Source organism: Homarus americanus, unplaced genomic scaffold, assembly GCF_018991925.1.
Source record: "Homarus americanus isolate GMGI-L3 unplaced genomic scaffold, GMGI_Hamer_2.0 scaffold40889, whole genome shotgun sequence".
Taxonomy (NCBI): Eukaryota; Metazoa; Arthropoda; class Malacostraca; order Decapoda; family Nephropidae; genus Homarus; species Homarus americanus.
In genome coordinates, this window is record NW_024750580.1 from 89,875 (window position 1) to 116,153 (window position 26,279).

The 26,279-nt window shown below is 38.9% G+C and overlaps 1 protein-coding gene across 1 annotated transcript; it reads right to left on the reverse strand.

Moving 5' to 3' along the window:
- Positions 1–4,058: 4,058 nt before the first annotated feature.
- LOC121854115 lies at positions 4,059–24,228 on the reverse strand (the record flags this gene model as incomplete). The annotated part of the gene is made up of 10 exons (XM_042348505.1): positions 4,059–4,063; positions 4,698–4,788; positions 6,148–6,294; positions 13,443–14,429; positions 15,021–15,125; positions 15,699–15,824; positions 16,694–16,837; positions 17,983–18,072; positions 22,839–23,630; positions 23,799–24,228. Coding segments are annotated over 10 exons (2,917 nt in total), but the record flags the coding sequence as incomplete, so codon positions are not given.
- Positions 24,229–26,279: the final 2,051 nt, after the last annotated feature.

The following is a 26,279-nucleotide window of genomic DNA, read 5'->3' on the forward strand; positions in this document are numbered from 1 at the left end:
AGGTGAGGGTAGAGGGAGGGGTAGGAGGAGGGGTGGGAGAGGGAGGGGTAGGAGGGGGTAGGAGGGAGGGGTAGGAGGTGAGGGGGAGGAGGGGCAGGAGAGGAGGGGGAGGGGGCAGGGGTAGGGGAGGGCAGGGAGGGAGGGAGGAGGAGAGGTGAGGGGTAGGGAGGGTGAGGGGTAGGAGGGAGGGGGTGGGGGAGGGTGGGAGGGGTGGGAGGCGAGGGGTAGGAGGGGAGGGGTGGGGGAGGGGGGAGGTGAGGGGCAGGAGGGGTGAGGTAGGAGGTGAGGTAGGGAGGGTGAGGGGTAGGAGGTGAGGGGTGGGGAGGTGAGGAGGGGGAGGAGGGGTGGGAGGGCGAGGGGTAGGAGGAAGGGGTAGAGGGGTGGGAGGCGAGGTAGGAGGTGAGGGGGGGAGGGTGAGGGGTAGGAGGGCGAGGGTGGGAGGAAGGAGGGGTAGGAGGAAGGGAGGTGGAGGAAGGAGGGGTAGGAGGCGAGGGGTAGGAGGTGAGGGGTAGAGGAAGGAGGGGTAGGAGGGCAGGGCAGGAGAGGAGGGTAGAGGAAGGAGGGGTAGGAGGGCGAGAGGAGGGGTAGGAGGCGAGGGGTAGGGAGGGGGAGGGGTAGGAGGGCGAGGGGTAGGGGAGGGGGAGGGGAGGGGAGGAGGAGGGGTAGGAGGGTGAGGGGTAGGGAGGCAGGAGGGGAGGGGTAGGGGAGGGAAGGGAGGGGTAGGAGGGTGAGGGGTAGGGAGGGCGAGGGGTAGGGAGGGCGAGGGGTAGGGAGGGCGAGGGGTGGGAGGGCGAGGGGTAGGAGGGCGAGGGGTAGGAGGGCGAGGGGTAGGAGGGCGAGGGGTAGGAGGGGTGAGGGGTAGGAGGGTGAGGGGTAGGGAGGGTGAGGGGTAGGGAGGGGTGAGGGGTAGGAGGGGGCGTGGGGTAGGAGGGAGGAGGGGCAGGAGGATGAGAGGAGGCAGGTTGGGTGGCAAGGATGAGGAGCGCCAAAGAAGTATTTTTAATAATTTTGCTATAATAAAACAGCGATGAGTAATGAGAAACTGCCACAATGTGTTCTGGGGAGATGACAACCACAAAATAAACAATATATACTGTACAAGAGGCAATAGAGACAAGATAGAACATTCACACACAAGCTTTTCTAATGAAACCTTAACTGATACATGAGGGTGAACGCAAGACAAAAATGGGTAAGGTACAGCTTTCATCAGAGTTGTGACTTTGACCTTTAGAATGATCATAGCGCTTGGGATGGTCACGGGAAATACGATATATATAACCAGGTACTGTACTGGTATGGAAATTACAGCTTGTTTTGCACCTGTAGTTCTGCTAATTACAGTTTTTGGGTATTAATTCTTTTGCGAATTACATTTTTTGGTGAATTATTTTTTTTTTTTGCAAATTACAATAACCAAACTTCAAACACACCACTCATGGAAGTCAATAACCAAACTACAACACACTCACTCATGGAAGTCAATAACCAAACTACAACACACTCACTCAAGGAAGTCAATAACCAAACTAAAATACACTCACTCAACAAAGTCAATAACCAAACTTCAACACACTCACTCATGGAAGTCAATAACCAAACTTCAACACACTCACTCATGGAAGTCAATAACCAAACTTCAACACACTCACTCATGGAAGTCAATAACCAAACTACAACACACTCACTCAAGGAAGTCAATAACCAAACTAAAATACACTCACTCAACGAAGTCAATAACCAAACTTCAACACACTCACTCATGGAAGTTAATAACCAAACTTCAACACACTCACTCATGGAAGTCAATAACCAAACTTCAACACACTCACTCATGGAAGTCAATAACCAAACTTCAACACACTCACTCATGGAAGTCAATAACCAAACTTCAACACACTCACTCTAGGTACCCTGCCCCCCCTCACACTAACGCCAACACACCTTCCGCTACCACCACAAAATCCCTCTTCCCTCGAGTCTCTTTGGACCATTAGCTTGACGAGTCTTAGTGAGGAATAATTCATAGACCCTAATAACACTCGCTTAACAAAAACTTTCTGAGGATATAAGGACATAAACTGCATATTTTCCCAAGCCTTCATCTCACCAAACCAAGAATATATGCAGTAATCACGAAGAATATATACTTACGAACAAAAATATATACTTACGAACAAAAATATTTACATACGAACAAGAATAAGTACTTATAAACACACACTGTACATCTAATTTCAAGGTATGTTCAGCACAATGCTTTAAGGAACACAATAATACAATACAATATCACTAAATACAAAATTAAGTACAGGATACCTGAATTTTAGCTTACATTATATTCCAAACAGAATACGGAGGTTTCTATGCATATTAATCTGTGTCCGCATGTACGGTCGCTCAAAACACACTGTTTACTGTGGATGGGGGAGGAGGAAGAGGGGGGAGGGGAGAGGGAGAGAGGAGGAGGAGGATGAATTCCAGTGAACACTGCGACTCCCGCTGTCTCGGTGGGGATATTCATAATCCTTCGTCCGTTGTGTCAAATTGTCTCGCGTAATTTTTGTAACGATAGTTTTTTTTAGCGATTGAATATAGTATATCTCTCATGTGTGTGTGTGTGTGTGTGTGTGTGTGTGTGCATACAAAATAGATACAGTATCATACAAGTCCATCTATACTATATTTCCTATTAATCTCCCAACCAATCTTCAATTCACCACAAAGTTTACAATATTCAGTACTGTTATTTAGTGACCAATAAACACAGGTAAAGGTATATTAAAAAGGATCACCTGATGATTAAGCTGTTTAACCTGGGGAGATTAGGTTAAATTAACATTAGGGTGGTTAATCTAAAGGTGAAATAAGTTGGAAGGGGCTAATGTTGAGGTGATTCATAATAATAATAATAATAATAATAATAATAATAATAATAATAATAATAATAATAATAATAATTGTAATAATAAAAAATGTAATAATAATAATAATAATAATGTAACTGAATATGAACAAATAAATAAAATAGCCAGACTCAAAACTAATACACTCACATTTGTTCAGCCTACTAACCATTAGTATATCCAAAGAACCAAGAAGGAAAATTCACCTCAGTTGAATCAGTTGAGAGATAATGCTTCCTCTCCACGTCAGACAACATTATCTCTGTGGCATTACAATTGACTTCAGTTTCCTTTGATCGCCTTCTGAAAAATCCCGAGGCAATCTGATATTTTGACCCAAGTTACGAGATCCACAGTCAAGACCACACTAGGCTATTCCCCCCAGCAGTGGCGACTATTTTTCCCCTAATGCTGTATACAATATTCCCCTTCCTCAATTACTGTAAATCAATACTTTCTTTTAACCTTGATTAAACTATTACTTGAAATAGCCATCAACAAGAACAATAAATGCCTTAAACTGGATAAACCAATACAAGTTCATTTCATTTGTAAAGTAAATCTGGATACATAAGCACTATATCTTGGGAACATTTTCTCTAATGGCCAGAACCAAGAATAAACACGAACCAACAACACACGCAGACACCTCTTCATTTGTAGTCATCCATGCTGAATGACATTAAGAATTCTTCCCCATCACCCATCAACATTAAGTCCAATACAGAAGTCAAGTCTTACCCCAATTTTCTTCAATGTACTGTACTGTACAACGCATTTTACGCACAATTCACCTAACTGGTGTTCACACTTCATGTGAGGTATATTCAAAAGAGTTTCTGATTATATTACCAGATGAATGATAAGCTTCCTTTTAACGTCATGGGAACATCATCCAACAAACAGTGTTTCAATATACATGGTTCACCTCTTCATTATGAAACTACGCTTCCCACGTAACAAGTCCATTGGTGAAGTTATACCCGGTAGGTTGTACACTAAATACAGCATAAACTCTCTTAGGTAAAAAACAAAACACACAGCTTTTGAACCTAATAAAAGACGTCTCACATAACACGAGTAAACAGATACGATATTCACGACAACTGGTAAACAAACACATAACACATGAATAACCACTTACCTTATTCATTAAACTGCCAATGCACAATGACGACAATAAAATAGATTCAATTCCTATTCGTGAAGTGGAAATGTTCCAATACAAAGTCAGATTACTGCTCTCAACCCTAAATTAAACTCTGCTCCAATAACATTAATCAGAACAGAGAGGGGAAACATTTACAAGGGGAGAAATAACTAACAGAAGACTTCCCTAGTGTGGAACAGATGGGATATTACAGAGCAGTGTTTGTGATTCTCTTTATGGTACAGTATAGCAGATTTTGCGATACATTTTCCACTTCAGCTTCAGCAAAAGATAAAACTTACCACAACTGCTTGTACAATACCTCACCAAACTCAATCAATCAATATGAAGAAGAAATAAGCCACATATTTAATCACTTCACTAAATTCAAGGAAGAAACTGGGACTTTGATCATTACATACAAACATGAAACTGTATTCTGAAACTTGTATCACAGACTTCTTATAAAATTAAATGACTCGTACAGTAAAACAATCATCCCAAGGTCTACCTCCAAGGTGTATCTCCACATTCAAGACCTGGAGTCAAACTTGGTGTAAACTTTATAACAATAATGTGTTCCAGGTTCTGCCCTTCATTAGACAATAAATAACAATTGTTGAGAATAATGTAACACTCACTTGTGGTGTAGCCGAACTCGTCCTCCTGCTCGGTGTCCGCCTGTCTCTCCGCCTTGCCGCGTCTGACTGCGCCAGCACTAGCACGATCAATCTGTTAGGAAATGGAACAGTAAAGATGAATTACACTGAAATAATGACATACAGTACATCAGGCCTAAAGGTAGTTCCATTCCTCAGAGGTGAATACTAATAGATAATCTTTACTAACTAGAACAGTCTCACTAGTTGCAAACTACTGTAAATATTTAAATCAAATGAAATTCACCACTGTTTCATTAAAGACAATTGCTTAATTTTCCTTTATTATAAGAGATCTTGCAGTAACTTCAAAGTGTGAGGAATACACTATATCTATTAACACCCAATAATGAGCACTGGCGTAACCAATAAAAATTTTATAAAAAGAAACAACCAACAATTCTTTGTAAGGTTCACATAAACATATGAAAGACATTATAAATTTTACTGAGGCAGTTGAGTGCAGTTAGGCACTGTATAATTTGGGGGTTATTCGAGCAATCACAAACTCTTCTATAACAATACCTGTACCTCAATATATCTTTTAGAAAGTATAATAATGTAAAAATCTTATCAGAGCGGACAATATTAAATATATTTTACCGTGATAACTCTGAACTGGGGGAAATGTAAGCATGGCCTGTCTGCTACCGGGAGTGATGTGCTTTTGTCATCCCATAATGTAATGCAGGACTGAGCTACATTTCCACACACACAAACACATCATCAATGTGTCATGTAGTGTAACTCCACAATGACATGGATATTTCAGAGCAGCAAACCCATATCAATATATCTAGAAATATTAATTCTGGCTTTCACCTACCTAGTCATAATTTGTCTGATAAGGAATCATAAAATATATAATTATTAATCCCCCCAAAATCTGTTTCAGGTTACTCTAAGCTTTCCTCCACTGTACTCCCTGATGCCTGCACAAATACAGCCACATTGTTAGTACAGTACAGTATACAGTACCCTTAATTGACATGTACTCATATAATGACCACAAAGATTATTATCATTATTCAGTTATTTCACAGTTTAGTATTACGTATCAAGTTACAGCATTATCCACACTGTACATTTTCAATATTTATTACAGTAGTTCTTCTCTAATATAGTTCTGATGGAGTACATACAGAATCTTCCCTTGCGTCTGGCTCCTATCATGAAAATGCTGTGCAGTATATTTAAAACTTATTACCTGATAGCTAGATACCTTAACACACACTCAACCACCAAGCTACCAGGTTTGTGTGTGGTCTACCCTGAGCACACAGCAAAAACTAAACAAACATATTCCTGAAGTATGCACCACAGGGAATCTCATGCCTTGTAAACTTAACCATGGCTAAACTAACCGACTCTTAGACATCATAAATAAAGTATACCTCTACCGCTATAACGACAAGAGCAGCACATGACTCACCTCCACTCCCGCCTTGGTATCAATACGACCTTGTTCATAATGTACATCATCAATGCCATCGTCAGAATCTTCGGTCGTTTGCCTGCGCTGGAGGGGCTTGTGTAAGCTAGCCTGGATCTCTTGCTTCTTGTGATCTGGCAGGCCCGGCTGGAGAAGGAAAACAGGAGAAGACAGATTAGTCGACATGCAAAAGAAAAACAGACACTCAGATATAAACAACGCTCACTACAGACATACACAAACAAGTTGATCAAACAAATTACTTATTCTAATCAAATATAAAGAAAACAATGATGAAAATTATATAAAAAATCAATCATCAAAAGAAAACAAGTGAAAATAACAAAGAGGAAATTAATCCCAAACACAGGAGAACTCAGATAAATCCTTAACCATTCTTTTCACTCAACACAAAAATCCTGTCCAATCCAGTGAAGTAATCCCAAAGTGAATACTCCACCAACCCTCCTTCCCTATTCCATACAAGTTACGTATACAGTATAAAGCTTCCCTAATCCTTTCATAAGACGTACAAGAGAGATTAACCTCGTATAACGTTAAGAATATCGTGTATGAGTGCGCTCGTTACTCCCAAAACACTTAAACTATGGTAATTCTTTAAGGATTTATTCAATAAGGCTAAATAGTTACTACTGTATTATATTTCAAGATGTGTAATAAAAATAACCTAATTTAAACTGTGAAATAAAGTCTAATTATTGTGAAGACTAGACTTTATTCTTGTTGATTATTGGAGACAATAGCACTTGAGGCACCTGACCTATACATTCTAACAGACCCCAAAATACAAATAAATAAACAAAAACAAACACACAAACAAAAGTAAACCAAATATATGAGGAACTAATAAAATCCCACGATAAAAATGAGGGAATGTGTCAATAAGATTAAATAAATGAAAGTAAAATAACCTGATGATAATTAATCTGAAGTTATATTACAATTAGATGATATAACTGAAATAATTAATTACAACTCAATAATTAAACTGAAGGAATTATTATACTGTATATACATTACAAAACTGAAGAACTCATTAACAGCAGGTACTTAAAATGACTCATAAACAACAGGTAACAAAATTGACTCATTAACAACAGGTAACAAAACTGACTCATCAACTTCAGGTAATTAAACTGAGACTCATTAACATCAGGTAATTAAACCAAAAGAAACATTACACTCAGACAATATAAATGAAATAATCACAAATCAAAATCAACAAACTGAAAGAAATATTACAGTAAAATCACATTAGACGACGACTCTGAAACCGCAATCACATCAAGTTACAAAATAGGATTACTGTAATATTATCATCAATACTAAATAGTTACAGTCTATAGTATTACAGTAATATAGTCAATAGTGGTATTCTTAAAGCCCCCATCTTTACCTCAAACCAAAACCACTGTACATTACATTACTTAATACTTAATAAAATACACCAATGCTCTGGTTTTAGTTTGTGGTGAAGAAGAGGTTAAAAAAATGAGTACTCTATGTAATTTAAAACCTATACACATTATGTAAATACCTATAGGAAGACATTTAATATATTGGTCTAAAAAATATACGTAGTGTATATCTATTGTGGATAAAAGTTATAAAATTCTGAATAAAATATTAGACACAAAATATAAAAAATATGCATAAACATCAAAAAAAATTACGAGAAATGTCCACGAAAAAATGAAATTTACAAACAATGATAAAAATCAGTTGAAAAATAACACATTACAACACTTAAATGGTATTCATAGAGATTAACTGAAGACTTAGTGATAGCTTAGAGGAAACTGGTACATACTATATCATCAATGCTCAAACACCTTCTTTACTGCATCATAATTAATGTTGTATTATAGTGTATTGTACTGTAGCTGAGTGTTGTATACTGTAGTTGTATCACAGTTGCGGTCTGCAGTAAAGAAGACGTCAAAACACATTAATTTTGACCTAAGTTGAGCATTCAGTGACTAACACTTCATTAACCTGGACAGAAAAACTGGACCATAATGCATAAGTTCATTAGAGTTAATGCTATCTAAAAATATCCATTAAAGAGGCATTCACAATCATAGTTTTAGAATTACTGGATGCAATGAGAGCTTATTACCATTATCTTAACCAAATAAAAGGTTCACATCTTAAGATACGAGCCAGTACACAAAGCAGAACAAATGAAATCATAAAACCAAATATAAATTATTACAGCAGGCAAATCAACAAATATGACATTGCAGTACATATTAATCTCAATACTGTATAACAAAAATCTTTATATGAGCAAAAGCTAATCCTAGCCATGACAGAATATTCTTCACTAGGGGTCCTACATCTACAGGTCACCATGCTGGTTTACCAGGTTATGTCTTTATCATCTTACTAAACTGTTGACCACATTATGTCAGTACAGTACAAGCATAATATAAATGTTGACTAAAGTGATGGGATAGTGTGTTGCTCATGACTCTGCCACGGCAGGTATGGCTTGCCAGTCAAATAGAAAAAAATAATAAAAAATAAATCGTAATGTTGCCCAAAACACATCATTATAGTAATTCCTTTCTGAGATATTATAACAGTAATGTATCATATTGTGTACATTATTTCTAACCAACATATCGCAATCCACGAGTCACTGGTTTAATCCTGTGACCAAGTAGGGTTGGTGTGGTGCTGCCTGAGCTGGTCACCGGCCAGACCACTGTCCTAGTTAAGCTAACCCTTCTCACTTGGGGGTTGCCACCACATAAATTGTGGGAAAAGCAACATAAAAGATGATAGTTTTTAAGGTAAGTTTTCCCTTTTACTTCAACAGTAGTGAGGGAAGATGCAAGTAAGAGCAGTGACACAGAAACTCAGCCAACACAATGGCTTATACTTGGACAAAGGCTGGGTACTGTATTAAAGTATATATATCTGTATATACCAAGTTAAAAGTCTGGCTAAATATGACGCTTTTACAAATATAATCAATGAAATCTACAGCAACAAATAAGCTATTACTGCAGTATGTTGTAAGACATTCACTTCACAGGTGAATATTTCCAGGTTTTATTCCTGGTTGGAGTGGAGGACTGGGTGTCTTCCGAGTACTGTGACCCTTCAGTGTTCAGAGATAAAACAAATACACAAGTAGGCAGCCTTGCTAATGAAGGAACAACCCTTTAATGGACTACCCTGTACTGTAGTGTTGTACTATGGGGTAACATACCAGCTGTTGGACTTTAATCATCAGGGAGTTGGCACCTACCTGGCCACCCTGCATCATTGCAGGCAAAGGCCGGCTAGGGGGAGGGAGGGACTTATACCTGTATATAGATGTATGATTCATGTGTCAAGTAACATCTGCAACATGAACTTTAGTTAGGAATTTACTGTTGTTTAAATCCAAGTTTTACAAATACAGTAATGTTAGTATTTTATATTCAATATAATGACAATCACATGTCTTAAACTAGTTAATGAAAAACACACACTCCAGCCTAGACACAAAACTTTCACCAAATGAACAGACAGACAGAGCAGAGCACAGACAAACATGAAATAGGAAACATCAAAACCCCTAATATTCTTCCACCGTCGCTTGTACTGATGAACCTCACTTTTGACTTTAACTCAACAATCACCCAACCTGGCGGATCAGGTGTGCAAAACTGCGTAAACCAAAAATAAACCACCAAACAAAAGACAAATAAAAAAAGAAAGAAAATAAACCATTCACTAAAATAGTAAACCATAAGATAAAACTCATATTCCAGGCACCACAGCAAGTTAGGGGATCACTTGGATATATCGACAGTACCTGAGTCAGGGCAAGTGCTATGTGGTTTCATTGCTAGAGACTTTACATTCATTTCCTCCTTAACTGTCATTTGCAAATTTCTCTAACCTACATAAAATTCTCTTCAGTTGTCACAAATAAGACTTTCTTTTTAACTTTCACACATACAACTCTCTAACTTTCATATAGAATTTCGTCTTAAAATTTCTAACATAAAATTTCCTCTACCTTCCTAATGCATAGTCCTCTTTAACTTTCAAATGCACAATGTCCTCTTTAACTTTCACACACAGGACTTCCTCTTTAATTTTCAGATGGAACTTTCTCTTTAACTTTCACTCACACACACACACACACACACACACACCCTCCTCTTTAACTATCCACAAACAACCTAAATATACCATAAAACACCAAATTATCCCAGGCAAAACAAAATAAGGAACCAATCTGTTAGTAACTCTGATAAGGGTTTAAAGGCTAACTGATACTATCCTTGCCAAAACAAAATTGAATCATAAGGAAATGTATTTAAGCCCCTTGTGTATGGTGTCACCTCTAAGCTGAATAAAATCATCCGGTGTTTGCCAAATAAAGTATTAAAAGCGGCGTCCCCGAAGTGAAGGGTTAAATAGGGTTTATGTGTGGGGATAAAAATGTCCCCAAATTTGCTCACATCTTCGTAATACACATAACTATTAGGTCATTAGTTATTCATAATACTATATATACTGTACAAGAGCATTAACGATTGTTTAGTTTGTATATTGTACAGTATTCACTTTGATTTGTGTTATTCATGATTGTGATGTTGTACAACTTATTTTACATCCTATTCAAGCATCATTATTTACTAAAAGAATTATAATGTACAGGTAGGTGAATTATTTAATTATATAATGAGTGAAATAAACACCAATTAAAATCCAGGTGTTGTTGACGTTTGTCTGAACTATGTGATTTTACGGCACTCCCGAGATGCGGGTGTGACGTAAGAATAAGTGAACTAATTTTACAAGAGTTTCACACGGCACGATCTGTTTTTTTTTAAAGATGACATCAAAGGAAAATGACCGTAACAACATATGACTGACTCTACAAAGCCTGGGAAATATATCTGCTGTACGATATCTAGACTAATGCAACTTGTCCCATCATCATTACCACACACAAGTCCTCTATTGCTGACTGTGTATTCAAAATTAGAATGACAAGTGAATTAAATCAGTAAATCAACTCAGGATACTTAGGGAATATTCTATACAAATTCTCTGGACTAATTTGTTAAGGACCTCATCTTACTCTATTAAGTAGCTAGTCAATACCCTAGCAGGCGGGATATTGGCTTTACAACAAATATTTCACAGTTCAGTTCAGTACAGCATAAAATTATCACACTCAATGTGCCAAGAGGTACTGAGAAAACTTGAGCCAAATTTCAAATCTCAAATAGTAATGTACGTCAGTGACTCAGTATTACATTGTTCCATATATTGAAGTTATGGATCTCCAAGTAGCGGTCGGGACTACTGATCCACGAGACAAGGGTTCAGTCCCGCTGCCAGTGTGTGTGTGTGTGGGTTTCATGAGGTAGGTACTGTACTGTTCTGCTGAGGTGTGAACTGAAACTTTACCGGACAACACACGCATCAGTGCCTAGACTACGTATGACACAAGTATGAAAAAAAAAAGTATTTATTATTTACATTATCCCAACACTATAACATTTCCACAGGTTAAACAGCAACATATACGAGTCAAATCAAAGTACACGACAGATTTTATCAAGCTAAATTTTCCACCAAGATCTTTTGTACCAAGACATTCTGAATCACTGCGTCTTACTCTCTTATGGTAATTACACTCACTAATCATATAATTGTGGTGTTCAATAATTTTCATACATTAAACAAGCTTCTTTGAAAATTTCCTAGTGGCTTTCAATATTCAAAAGTAAAATTATATGCTTCATTAAATCTTGAACATATAAATAAATACTGTAAATAAATAAATAAAAAATAATTCTAAACCAAATAATACCACAAATACCTACACTTTTCAGGAATTTGGCGACGCGATGACCACCAAAAATAATTAACCAATCTCGAAATGACCGTCTCATAGTGCTATTCCCCCTGTCATCAATTCTTCATAAATGATCATCCAGTGTCACCCTTAAATGAAATTCTCTTCATGACAGAGAGGAGACAGGGCTTAAGAGTTCAACCTGTCTATTTCTGTCCTTTATATGTAGTACTGTACTCGAGTATTTTCTTCTCCAAAATGTTATTATTTTTGTAAAGCTCCAGGAACACAAAACAATGGTAAACTAAGTCCACTGCCTGATGCGTTATTCATGATAGCTGCACAGTTTCCAGACACTAATAAATGTAATATATTCTGAGAAACAAAAAATATTGTTGTTTGAATAGTTTGTCTTTGTTTTCATTATAGCAGAATAATATAGAATGGTTTCATGATACATTAATATCTACAGTACTGTGCTGTAGCATCTATTTGAGGAGTATAAAGATTCAATAACAATTCATACCAAAGAAACTATCTGATGAAGCCCTTCACTAGAGCTGCCAGCAAGAACATGTTTACAACAGTAAATATATGGTATATTTCCTGGTCAAACTTCTAATAAGTACTAAACCTGGTTGATACATTTGTTATTGTAATTTAAAATTCTATTAATAAATACAAAATGTATGGAGTGGCAACTGAGCCAAGTGGTCACACTGAGACACACACCACCCCTCCCAAACCTGTTCTGGCCCACATGACTTAAGAGCCAGTGGTGTCAGGTTTCATTCTCCTTTGTGGTGAGCTACAGTGAACATTTTATCAAAATCTCCCTCTTTTAATGTAATAAATATCATGTTTTGTATGTTTTTTATTTTTATAATAATTTATTCATTAAATTCTTATTGATAAAATAATAATTGAATGTGTGGTTGTAGTCCACAACTGGTTCACAAGCTTGGTACTTGTCATGGGTTACTACTAGCTGCTCACCTTTTTCATGCAGTGTCAAAACAATGGGTCAATCTATACTAGGTTTTCTAGTATCTATCTAGAAAAAATCTAGTGCACTCTCTGTCACTGGGTCAGCTTGAGAGGAAAATAAGATCAGAGAGCTTCATGCAGAGAGAAGGGGAAGCAGGCAGTGGGGAAAAGGATGTGCAGATATTTGGTGACAGGGGAGTGTATAGTCCTATTAATGTAGGACTATGGTAGGACAAGGAGCATTATAGAACAGGACTCTGGACTGACTGGGCTAATTTAACAAGTCTGATTAGGAAGCAATCACTTGTGGATTCCACAGAGGTAAAGGTGTGCACACTAGAGAAGGTATCAGTGTGGGCCATGTCATAATTTAGCTTCATGCTTTTCCCAATGCCCTCTAGTGCCCAGATGGGGGACATGGGATATCTAGGAAGGTGAAGGCACAGAGGCGTGAGTGGGTGGCAGGCCTCACCTGTTCGATGGTGGGCGAACTAGCAGTGGGTGAATGAGCAGGGCTGTCGTAAGGGGAGACTGGTTGCGTGGGTACTTGAGCTGCTAAATGTTCGCTGACTGATCCTCCCACACACCACCAGCCTTGATATAGGTGTGGGTCCATTCGCCAATCATAAGTGTACGCGCCTACAGGTGGGTCATCCAGGGATGGATCTAGCGGGGAATCGTCTAGCATAATTCTTGTCGTTGAAAGGTTACTTTGAATGTTGTTATTATAGGGAAGGTTATGAAACCGAGGAAAAATAATCTGAGGGTCATTTTGCAAAGGTTCACTTTGTATAGAGTTATTATGCACTATATCTGCTATCTGTAGTAGAATTTCAGTAGTTTCATTTTGTTCACATTCAATAAGAGAAGGTTCACACGGTGCATCAGTAACTGTACTTTCACTCTGTTCTACATCAACTTGACTATACTCCTGCAGCTGGGGTTCTTCAATAGGTGATTCATCCATCGCAGGTGCATCAGAGGGAGGAGTATCCATTAAGGGAGCATCTGAAGGAGGAGTGTCCAACTTGCTTCCGTTTGGTCTTGTTAACTGAACACCGTAATTTGGATGAAAATTTCTAAGATGTAGAAATCTTCGACTTGCTGTACTACTTTCACTACTACTGCTTGTACTATTTTCCTGATCACTATTATTTCCATCACCCTCAGTAATTTGCTGGTGTTCCTGAGTTCTTTGTGCACGCACGTGCCAGTGAGCTAAGGCAGCACGAGCGTAATAATAATACGGGTTTACCAGCGGATCTGGATCCTCTGGTTCTGATATGGGTGATTCTGGCACAAATCTCACAGGCTCCGGATACGACTCGTGAATTGGAGTCGAGGTCTCGGGTATCGGCGGAGCCACTGGGAAGGAAACTCTCGGGTCCGGGGGATGGTGTCTTCCAAAGTGCTGGTTCGGCTGCTGGTGGGAGCTCCCTTCGCTGAGTGGAGTGCTGGCCTGGGGGGGTAACGTGAAAGCTGCAGCAATTGTGTGGGGAGTGTGGTGGTGATTCCCAGAGGGCATCAGCGGGGTAGAGGTAGTGGTGGTGTGGGTGGCGGTGGGACTGATGGGTGAAGTAGTGGTAGTGGTGGTAGTAGTGGTGGTGGTGGAGGCATGAGCTATGGTGGAGCACACACTTTTGGAGGTGCCAACAGAATAGTGAGAAGAAGAATATACAGAAGAGTAAGAAGGTGAAGAGGAAGAAGCGTCGATAGCCGCTGCATGAGGGTCGGCAAGTTGTACGTCCCTAGCCAATGGTTGAGACTGGCTGACACTATCACTGGGAGGGTCAATGGAGGGGTTGCCTGGCCTACTAGGGTCACACTCACGCTGAATACTAGGACTTTCACTCCCCGGGACATTAGGCTGTAAATTATCTTTTGTACGGACAAAAACTTCCTCTGACGAAGCTCTGATATTGGTGAAATCCTTCAATCCAGCAGATCGAACTAATCCAACTGGGTGTAATCCATCTGGTTGGATGGGAGTGTCCTTGGCAGATGAAAGAGTGGAAGCTGTAGATGGTGTTTTGGAGGGTTCCCGGCTTACCTGGATGAGTTCTGGAGTTGGTGTTCTTGCAGGAGTAATAGAGGTGGGGTATCTGGTGCCCAGTCGGCTCACATCACGAGAACCAGGGGCTGAATTTGCTGGCGTCTGAAAGTAATTGAAATACAGTATTACACACACACTGCTGATTTTCTCTTAATTTGGTTCACTTATTTGCTACTTTGAACTTTCCAAGAGTGCAAATGACAAACACGACAGTCGGAAAAAAAAAACAAAAAAAAAACAATGTCACCATAATTTAATGCAAATAAAAATTTTACAATTCAAATTACATCACAATTTTATGATTTAATGTGGTGGCATAGGCATGTGGAAAATGATCGAGGGAAAAATTATTAAAATTCTAAATCATAATAACAAGCAAATGATGACTAAAGGTAAACAGTGCAGTATAGGATTTTAATAAGGGGTGTGTACATGTGTGCATTTGAGGGGTAATTCAGAGGCACAAGTGAGAAGGATAGAAGATGGGGCAGGTGAGAAGGATAGAAGAATGGGGCAAGTGAGAAGGATAGAAGAATGGGCAAGTGAGAAGGATAGAATAATAGGGCAACTGAGAAAGATAAATCAATGGCAGGATGTAGTGTGTTGGTGAAGTTGTACCATGGTGAGAGGTGTATGGTACCAGGACTTAAGCTACACAGGTCAGCATCAACTCACCCACTGAACAAGGCTCTGAACAACAAAGGTGACGGGGTTGCCGGTCTTCTTGATGACTTCCACAGCCTTTTCGTGAGTTGCTCCTCGGAGATCAATCCCCTCCACTTCTAAGATGCGGTCACCAGTCTGTCAAAAGCAGGTACAGTACAATACATGAATCCTCCAACAAGTCATTTTTAAACTCATTCCAGCTTTCTCACACCTAATGTAAGGTTGACAAAGGTTAAGAAAATAATAATATTGTTTCAATATATCAAAATGATCTTGTTGCTATAAATACAAAACAGTAGAACCCTCACATCATGTGTATAGTTAATTGAGTTTATTTTAGTAATTAAATAAAAAAATTAATGCTTTCAAACATTCATATTCCCCTTGTTTAGGATAAAAGGCCAGATCTGTCTGTAAAGATCTCATCCCTGTACTGTTTTCTCCTGCATATTCCACAATTTCTAGCAGAATGTCAGTACAGTAATGACTCGGTCACTATGGAACCAAGGAAGATATATGTGCTTAAACAATGCAATCCCACACCATTTTAAATTGTCTAATATTAATGATAATGTTATATATTGTAGAATGGAATGATAGCACAAAGAAAAGCATCATTAAAATAGAATCAGAGAGAGAATACAGTATTTATCTGTAGTGGGTTACATCTACACTGGCCAGTTCATAAGATCTAACTTTCCTGTAACCAGTCATGGGGGAACTAATGAGATCCAGGAACCTAGCCCCATATTTCCCACAGATCCTCAAGGTATTATTTTATGTGGATTCAGTGGAAGTGATGTTTTTCATATAGACCTTTCAAAATATAATGTCTCTAATCATTTCTTCTTAAAAGTAATGTACTATACATCTCCACTACAAAGAAAGGGATATGTGTAAGAGAATATTTGACAGCACATTGGAGCAAAAACACTTGAAAAAAACTAAAGGACTGATAACTTCTCAACACTGCAGGAGGAACTGGTCAACCAAGTAGTACACACCTTCAAGTGGCCGCCCTTCCCTGCAGGAGAGTCAGGAAGCACATTCTTGATGAAGATTCCCGTCACAGAAGAGCCAGACCAACTAAGATCCACCTTCCCCCCAACGATGGATATTCCCAGAGAGTTCTTCTCATCCCGACGCACCTGTGAAATGTTATACTCTTATATAACATGAATAAATATCTTCTTAATACTTTTCTTTAGTCCGTCAATCTTATACTTTTCTTTAATCCTTCATTCTACTTTTCGTTATTCTTTTGCTCTTATACTTTTCTTATTTTTAGGCTTATTGCACATCCTAAAATATAATACAGTAATCATTTAGGATTCTTGAATAAAAAATAACAAGAAAATCCCCACTAGTTCATCAGTCATCAAAGGAAACCTATTTTTCTACTCTGGGGTTCACTCTGACCTTTGATTTTTAGCTGACCCCTAACAGTGAGCAGGACTTCAAAGAGCATATAAATGAACATAAGACAATGGCTAAAAACTCTATCATCAGCTGGAGAAATTAATGAAATAATTATCGATTTATCTCTATAATTACATCTACTCCTTCTCCACTTCTGTTATCAGGGAATAGAGAAACCAAAGAAAAAGGTGATTGGGTAGAGGAAGGGATAAAAATACTGGTAGCTACAGAATATAACAGCAAAGGGCTAAAAAAAGCTAAAAAAAAACAACAACACAAATCTAAGTCACATTACAACCAGTTAACTTACCAAAACAAACCATCATTTTCTATCTTCCCATCATTTTTCCTTCTATACATCTCCTGTTAGTTAGATCAAATGGTAATCTTAAAAAGGGAACCAATTTTAATTGTTTTATTTAATTTAATGCTTCAAATGCCAAGGTCTTTCAGTGAGATATCACAAAATCTTTAAGTTTTACAGCAGAAAACATACAACTTCAAAAACTAATAAAGATACTCCTTATTCTGGGAAATATAGAAAGCCTGTACAGTACATAGTGATACTGTATATCAAAACACTGTAGCTAATTGTATGGATAGATCACTTCACTCTGGTGGTGACCAAGACCTTTCACTCATCACGCTGTCTCTTGCTCAAGCTGAGGTTAAAATAAGTTTCTCGAGAATCATTCACTTCTAAGCCATTGCAAGAAACAGCATGATGAGATACAGATCACCATACGATTAGGTCAAAATGAAAAGCCAACTCCTCTCTCATTTTTTGCATAGGCTCAAGGGAAAGAAACCCCTCCAGAAAAGGTGGAAAAAGATACAAATTCACCCTTTAGGTAATAGATGTCTCAACGCTTACCTCAACTGTGCGTTCGGGACCCCAGTGTTTACCATCCAACATGGGGCTAGAGGAGGCAGAGCGGCCCTCAGAGGCTGCTACTGTGATGCCCTGTTAACAGTGAAGTAAGTTATTTCCGAGGTCAACAGACATTCTGGTGTTTATATGTCAGTAGTATAATAACCTAAACATAAAAATAAAAAAATTACTTAAGATATTTAAAGACTGTGCTTAGTAATATACTCTTAGTAATATCTTCTTACAGATTTGACAGAACGAGAGAAGTTTATCCATTTGTGAACTCTTCTTTTCATAGTCTTCCAAAAAACAAAGCAAAATTAGTGCCTAGTATGAATGCAAACTACATACCCTAATTGAAGGTTAACAATACATCAAAAGTGACTAAAACATGCTCTACAAAATCAACATACAGGGCCCCCAGTCCTCACAGGCTCTTATCATTATGTTTACAAGAGAGTGGGGGTTCGACCCATTACGACTGAGGTTTATCATATACTGTACGCACAAGCAAATCTAATTTCACTTATCATGGGTCTGTCTGTATTATTACTTCACCTTAAAATCTTCTCCTCCTTTCAAATGTACTAAAGCAAGATGAAAATTATATTGTTTCATTATTTCATTTAATTTCTCAGAGTGAACCTGAAGAAGCTGTGAATCAGGATGCTTTGGTCATGGCTTATTGGTTCATGTACAGTATAATAAACAATAAAACAAATGAGAAACTACAGTATATCTAAAACAATGACATTAATACAAGTACTGTACTGTATCTTTAGAAATTTGATTACATGTACTGTATCCTGTAATTAGAGTCCAGAAACAACAATTTGAACATTAAGGTGGTAACAGTACAAGCAGACCACAACCCACTGTATTTTGTTAAGTGGTAATATTATTAACACATAAAAGGCCTAAAATTCATGCATTATATTCATCTAATACAACTAAGATAGTTATCAAGCATAAAAAAGCAAAATTATAACTCTAAGAAACATAAAATATATATACTGTACTGTATAAGGTAAAACTGAACCTTAAGAATATTAAATCTGTATAAAATAGTGATAATTTGTATAAGACTGCAACCCATCATCAGTGTCTCAGTCCTAATACACATTAACCTAAACTAATGTATTAGAGTGAGACCCAATCCTAATGGACCTTAGTCCCCATGTGCTCCAATGATAATGACTCTCAATCTTAGAGGTTAGGTTAGGTTTGGGGCCCATTAAAGCTAAGGCCAATTAGAGGTTAGGTTAGGTTTGGGGCCCATTAAAGCTGAGGCCAATTGGGACTAAGGTCTGTAATCTATCTCGCTCTATATTTCCCCAATATGACAATCCACATGTTTATCCTAATCAGGGGAACTCAGCAATGTACATGTGACTTTTATAATTAAAAAAAATCATAAAAATTCAAGGATTAAGTTAACATAAATTACCCAGCAAATACAATGATCATAATGGAAATATCTATAACCAACACACATTACTAAGGGTCCCTAGATGTCTCCCATACATAGCTGTTTTGGTCTTCTACTCCCTCTGCCATGGAAGGAAATAAAACTCCCTATTTTCTATTTAGGATGATGACCTGTACACATTCCAGCAACACAACAGCTCAAAACATTAACAATAAATTTATCATCAAAGTTATGCCCATGAGAGACTGTTTCCCTGAGAGTTAGCCATAAGTACTTTGAGGATATGTTTCCCACACACAAAGTAATGTTCTATGTTACCTATTATAAAGCAGATATATGTCTATGAGCCAGTGTAATCATTCTATCTTATCCTCCCTCTCTCTCTATGTGGTACAGTACACTGACCATAACAGAGTACGGTATCCTCCACATATCCTCTCTCTCTCTCTATGTGGTACAGTACACTGACTACAACAAAGTACAGTATCCTCCACATATCCTCTCCCAACACATCCCTCTACAGCACAGATACAAGCAGTCAACTCGTCAGTACACCGAACACCCATCACACTCTCACATGGAGGTGATAGATCTAGCTTGATCAAATGTTAACAACTGTGGCTAAGGTGGGATTTGATTGGGTTTTTTTTTGCCTAATGGGAGCTCATTGCCCTGGCCTGATTGTTGATTACCCTGGCCTGATTGGGTGTTGATTACCCTAATCTATTGGGGTGTTGACATACACACTTCTAACAATAGACCACACTGGCCTGACTGAGAGTTAACTGGTAGTTGACAGTTCTGGCTTGACTAAAAGTTGAAAATTCTGACCAAAATGATAGTTGAGAGCTGTGCAGTCCCCTTGACACCTTCACTATACTCAGCACCACAGAACTTCACCCCACAAGCAACAAACACTTCCTATCCATTACTGGGTACTCTGACCACCTCATCTCTCTATCTAATTCCATGTCCAGAATCTAAATCACAATAAATATCAAGAAAAAAAAAACATCAACTTCAAAATCACCACAAATTTTCATCATATGGATAAACAATAAGGGAAATACTCTAACATAATGCAACTTATTCTAATGTTGAAACTAGTCAAGGAAGAACATCTAGTACAATTCATATGATTCTTTACAAATGACAGCCAATGAACTAATTAAGCTTATTCATACACATGAAGCTTATTCATACACACTAAGCTTATTCATACACACTAAGCTTATTCATACACACTAAACTTATTCATACACACTAAAATATGTTACCCAAATACATACTGATAATATCCTAAGAGGTAAGATAAGGTGTAGAATATTAATGTCACGTTGCAGTAACCTGATGACCTGAAGAAAACGCTCTAACTAACTACAGTGATCCCTCGGTTAACGAGCGGCTCGGTTAACGAGATTTCGGTTAACGATTTACCTTCCATAAGATTCTTAACTTCGGTTAACGAGCAATCCCTCGATTAACGAGTTTTTTACGAGCCGACTTCAACATGTTTTCGCTTGCATTTGGCGGTCCACCAGCTGTAGTATTAGTCCGCCAATACAGTAATTGGTTTTAGGGCTTAAATTCCTTTTTATTTTAGTAAATATCAAGAAGTTTATACTATTCAATAATTTTAGAAGTTTAATATTAACTTTTTTAGTCATTTTAACAATTATCGAACATAATTGAAGGTAAAGAAACTAGTTTCTGGCGTGCCATCCAGCCTGTTAATACACCAGACAGTCTCTCTCTGTTTTCAGTGGAGGTAACATTTTGCTTGAGACTCTCTTCAACTAAATGCTTTTTTCTGTGTTTCCAAGCAAATTATTGGTCATTTTGAAATTTAATTTACATATTGACAATATATAGTGCAGTGCAGTGTTGATTTAAAGAAAATAATCTTGAATTACACCAAGAGAACTAAAATGTTATGGGTGAAATGGTGCCATGGGGTGACTTCTCTTCTTCCTTCTCCTCCACCCCCATTCTAATTCCCATCATCATCATCATCATCATCATCATCATCATCATCATCCAGGAGCCTGCTACATACACACCTCAAAGAAAGTGTACTTTTCTACCTTTGTTGTTGAATTTAGGCAATTTTCGGTGAGCTGGAACCAATTACCCAAAAACCCAATGAAACAATGGTTTCGGTTAACGAGTTTTTCGGTTAACGAGCAACCTGCTGGAACGGATTGTGCTCGTTAACCGAGGGACCACTGTATAGCCTTTGATGGAATTAAATATAGCATATAAAGGTATTACTGAACGATCGCCTCAGTGATAAGTGAGGTAAAATGGACTTACTGAACGATCGCCTCGGTGATAAGTGAGGTAAAATGGACCTCCAAAAGCTCATTATGAAACAAGACTTATGATTGGATAATACAGCACATTTCAATTGACGTAACTATCATCAATAACTAAAATTTTGGTGCAGTAATAACTTCTAGGTACTGAACATATATTTTCCCCATCTATCAATTTTGTTTTTCCTATTCACCATTTTGCCAAACATGTCTTATCAATGGTTGCCAAGCCTATTTGCTCAGTGCGGGGTAGGGAACCTGTTTATGCCGATTTAATTTGCCATCAACCTGTGACTGTACATTAACTGGATATTAACTCTTAACCCTCGCCTTACTGGATGGCTCTGCTGGTAAAGTATATCTATATGTTATAATCAATGTGTTAAATCGAGCAATGTGTAAAATACTAGTAAAAATGTTCTGTTTCATGTTGTGTAGAGGTGAGGTTAGGTTAGGTTCGGTGTTAAGTTTAATTAAATCTTTGCAGTTTTCAGATGAACAACCTAACCCAACCTGACCTGACCTAACTTACACACAATACGAAACAAAACATTTTCACGTGAATTTTACAGAATGCCTAATTAGACAGAGCGATTGTAACATATATACAGTACATGATTATTATAAAACACATCAGAGCATATGCTACGGGACAGCTCCAACCATTGTTAACTATTCTATAATTGGTTTTGAATTTCATAACTGGATGTATATATTTACTTTATGTACAGTAGTTAAAACAACTATCTGTGCAGGTGGGGGTCGATATGCTCCGAAATTTTACGTGTGACTAGTGACAGCCCTCGTATACCAATATTTATCGTCCATGTTCTCATATTGTTTCCCACAAAGTGTGCACAGATAGTTGTTTTAGCTACTGTACCTGACAGTCGAGTGCACATATCCTAATGCCCATGCTAACACAAACATGCACACTTTAATTTTTATCTATATATCAAGTAACGAATAACACGAAAAAGATAAAATAAATAAATAAATAAATGAAAACAAGAGATGTATCCAGCCATGCATATAAACTTGAGCAGCTTCAGCTAAGTCCAAACCGCTAGTAAGCTGACAACAGATGGAACGGCCAAGTGATACATAGCCACTACCTGTGTGACCGTCATGTTTGTTTTAGCCGAGGTAGACAACGTTGATACTGTCGAGGATAATGTTGTGGTTACTGTCGCTCCTACGGTCGATGCCGCTCTAGTAGTTGTTGTGGTGGTGGTGATAGATGGTGCGTGATTACTTTCCGGTGATAACTTTTTAACATATATTGTACCTGAAACTGATAGTCTTGTGTCTATTTCACTACTTAAAAGAGAATGCTGTACACTGTCAAATTCATTAGGTGGAAGTTGCCTAGTTTTTACTAATTCTTCACTAGGAGATAAACGACTGGATATACAAACGGAATTAGATTCACTTTTAACGATCCTATTTGCTTCACCTGTTGCCGAACTACTTCCACCGTAAGGTTGTTTATATCTATTAGGTTCAGTTTTTCCAGGTGGGATCAAATGCTCTTGAGCCAAATATATAGAGTCAGGAATGATCTCACTGTATTGTCTTTCAATGTACGGAGTCGTGATGCGCGATGTCTCGTCGAAGGATTTGGAAGCCGTCAGAGAACGCCTCTGTACAACATTCTCAACGTCCGTGATGTGAGCGATCACCAACCTAGCACTCGGCGGATTTAAATCATCCGATAAAACGTCACTAACGGAATGTCTGTCAGAATCGCACTCGACAAGTAAGGAGCTACTTCTTTCGGCACTGGAGTCAGAAGATTCACTGTGTTCACTTCTCCCTTTAGACTCTGCAAACCTAACTAATCTTAATGATGACTGCTGCTGAAGGTTCACAGGAGTACTGCTGGAGAGCTCAAAAGTACCTGGGGTCTGAAAAGCACCATCAACTCCAGTTAAATTATTCCCTACACGGTTGCTCAGTAAAAACTCGTTAGTGACACAAGAAACATTAGTCCCAGTTAATATATGTAGATTAGTAAAGCTTTCTGGATTAGTATAAGCATAGGGGTCAACTCCCGGAGGTCGACCCAAACTTACGCCGTCGTCCTGAAGAACTCCTAAGACCTCATGGTCCTCTGACTCTGGTTCTAGGTCTACCTTAGGACTGTATTCTGGCTGGGCTTCAGAAACATTCTTAAAGGTTATTGTAAACGGCCCTTCCTCAATGTCGTCTTCTAGATTTCCTTCTTCTTCGCCTCCAATATGGATGGAAGATATGTTAGAATCCTCGGTGCGGGATTCCACGAATGTCTCACTTAGGGCGTGCTTGATGTTGATCACTGTAAGTCCTCCTGAGTCACTTTCTCGCTGTTGACCTTGTGGGAGGCTAGAGACTGAACCCAGGAGATCATCGTGGCTGGGATCGCGCGTAATAAAGGAGGGGGCGGTGATTGAACGAGTAAGGTCGCTCCCAATTCCACCGCCGACCTCGTCCTCGGAGCTGTCTCCACGGGGAACATACGGAGATCTGTAAACAACAAACCACATCAGTATCGATCATTTTGGTTCCGTGAAGGCAACACATGGGAAATTTTTAATAGAGCATGAGTTTCTGAAGGGCTCACCTGGTCTTTACAATAATAAGGGCATTCTTAATAATTTATATTTATCAATCTGTAAACATTCAACCCAAACAATTTTATTAAACAAAATACTTTCATATAACTAAAGCAAAATCATACCTACAGTATTCAATCGTATGCAAAATATGTTTCTCCGTCATTATTATAATATTGCTTAGGGAAGAATATACTGTATACAGATCCAAGTGATGTGCATGCAACACTGGAGGACACACACACACACACACACACACACACACACACACACACACACACACACACACACACACACACACACACACACACACACACACACACACACACACACACACACACACACACACACACACACACACACACACACACACACACACACACACACACACACACACACACACACACACACACACACACACACACACACACACACACACACACACACACACACACACACACACACACACACACACACACACACACACACACACACACACACACACACACACACACACACACACACACACACACACACACACACACACACACACACACACACACACACACACACACACACACACACACACACACACACACACACACACACACACACACACACACACACACACACACACACACACACACACACACACACACACACACACACACACACACACACACACACACACACACACACACACACACACACACACACACACACACACACACACACACACACACACACACACACACACACACACACACACACACACACACACACACACACACACACACACACACACACACACACACACACACACACACACACACACACACACACACACACACACACACACACACACACACACACACACACACACACACACACACACACACACACACACACACACACACACACACACACACACACACACACACACACACACACACACACACACACACACACACACACACACACACACACACACACACACACACACACACACACACACACACACACACACACACACACACACACACACACACACACACACACACACACACACACACACACACACACACACACACACACACACACACACACACACACACACACACACACACACACACACACACACACACACACACACACACACACACACACACACACACACACACACACACACACACACACACACACACACACACACACACACACACACACACACACACACACACACACACACACACACACACACACACACACACACACACACACACACACACACACACACACACACACACACACACACACACACACACACACACACACACACACACACACACACACACACACACACACACACACACACACACACACACACACACACACACACACACACACACACACACACACACACACACCTTTTGTTCAAGACTCCTCTCACACTACAGTACCTCAACTAGCATCCCTAGCATCAGTCACATAACACCTGCTAGTCTGTTTATTCACATAACAAACATTAGTTATGGACCAAGACCAATGTTTAGCAAGAAGTACAGTGACATTTTCTCCTTGTATTGTCACCCTGGAAGGTATAAATGTGCGTTAGGAAAAAGGACAATACAGTACTTGAGAGATTAGATTAAGACAAATACTGTACTTAAATATGTAAGAAATAAAACATAAACAATGTAGCTTTGTCATGGCCTGAGGTCTGATGTTTGAATGGGTGAAAACTGTCTAGGCAGAAGCACTGTGCATGACCAAGTTTAAGCTGTTGGCTGGTTAAAAAACATTGCAAAGTCATCTCGGATCAAGATTTGCAAATGGAGATGTCAAAAATATTCCAGTAATAATATTAAACAGGGCATAGGTGGACATGCTTATGTACACAGACACACACTTCCACGCACACTACCTTAAAACCTATTGAAGTACTGTACATATATATGGTGT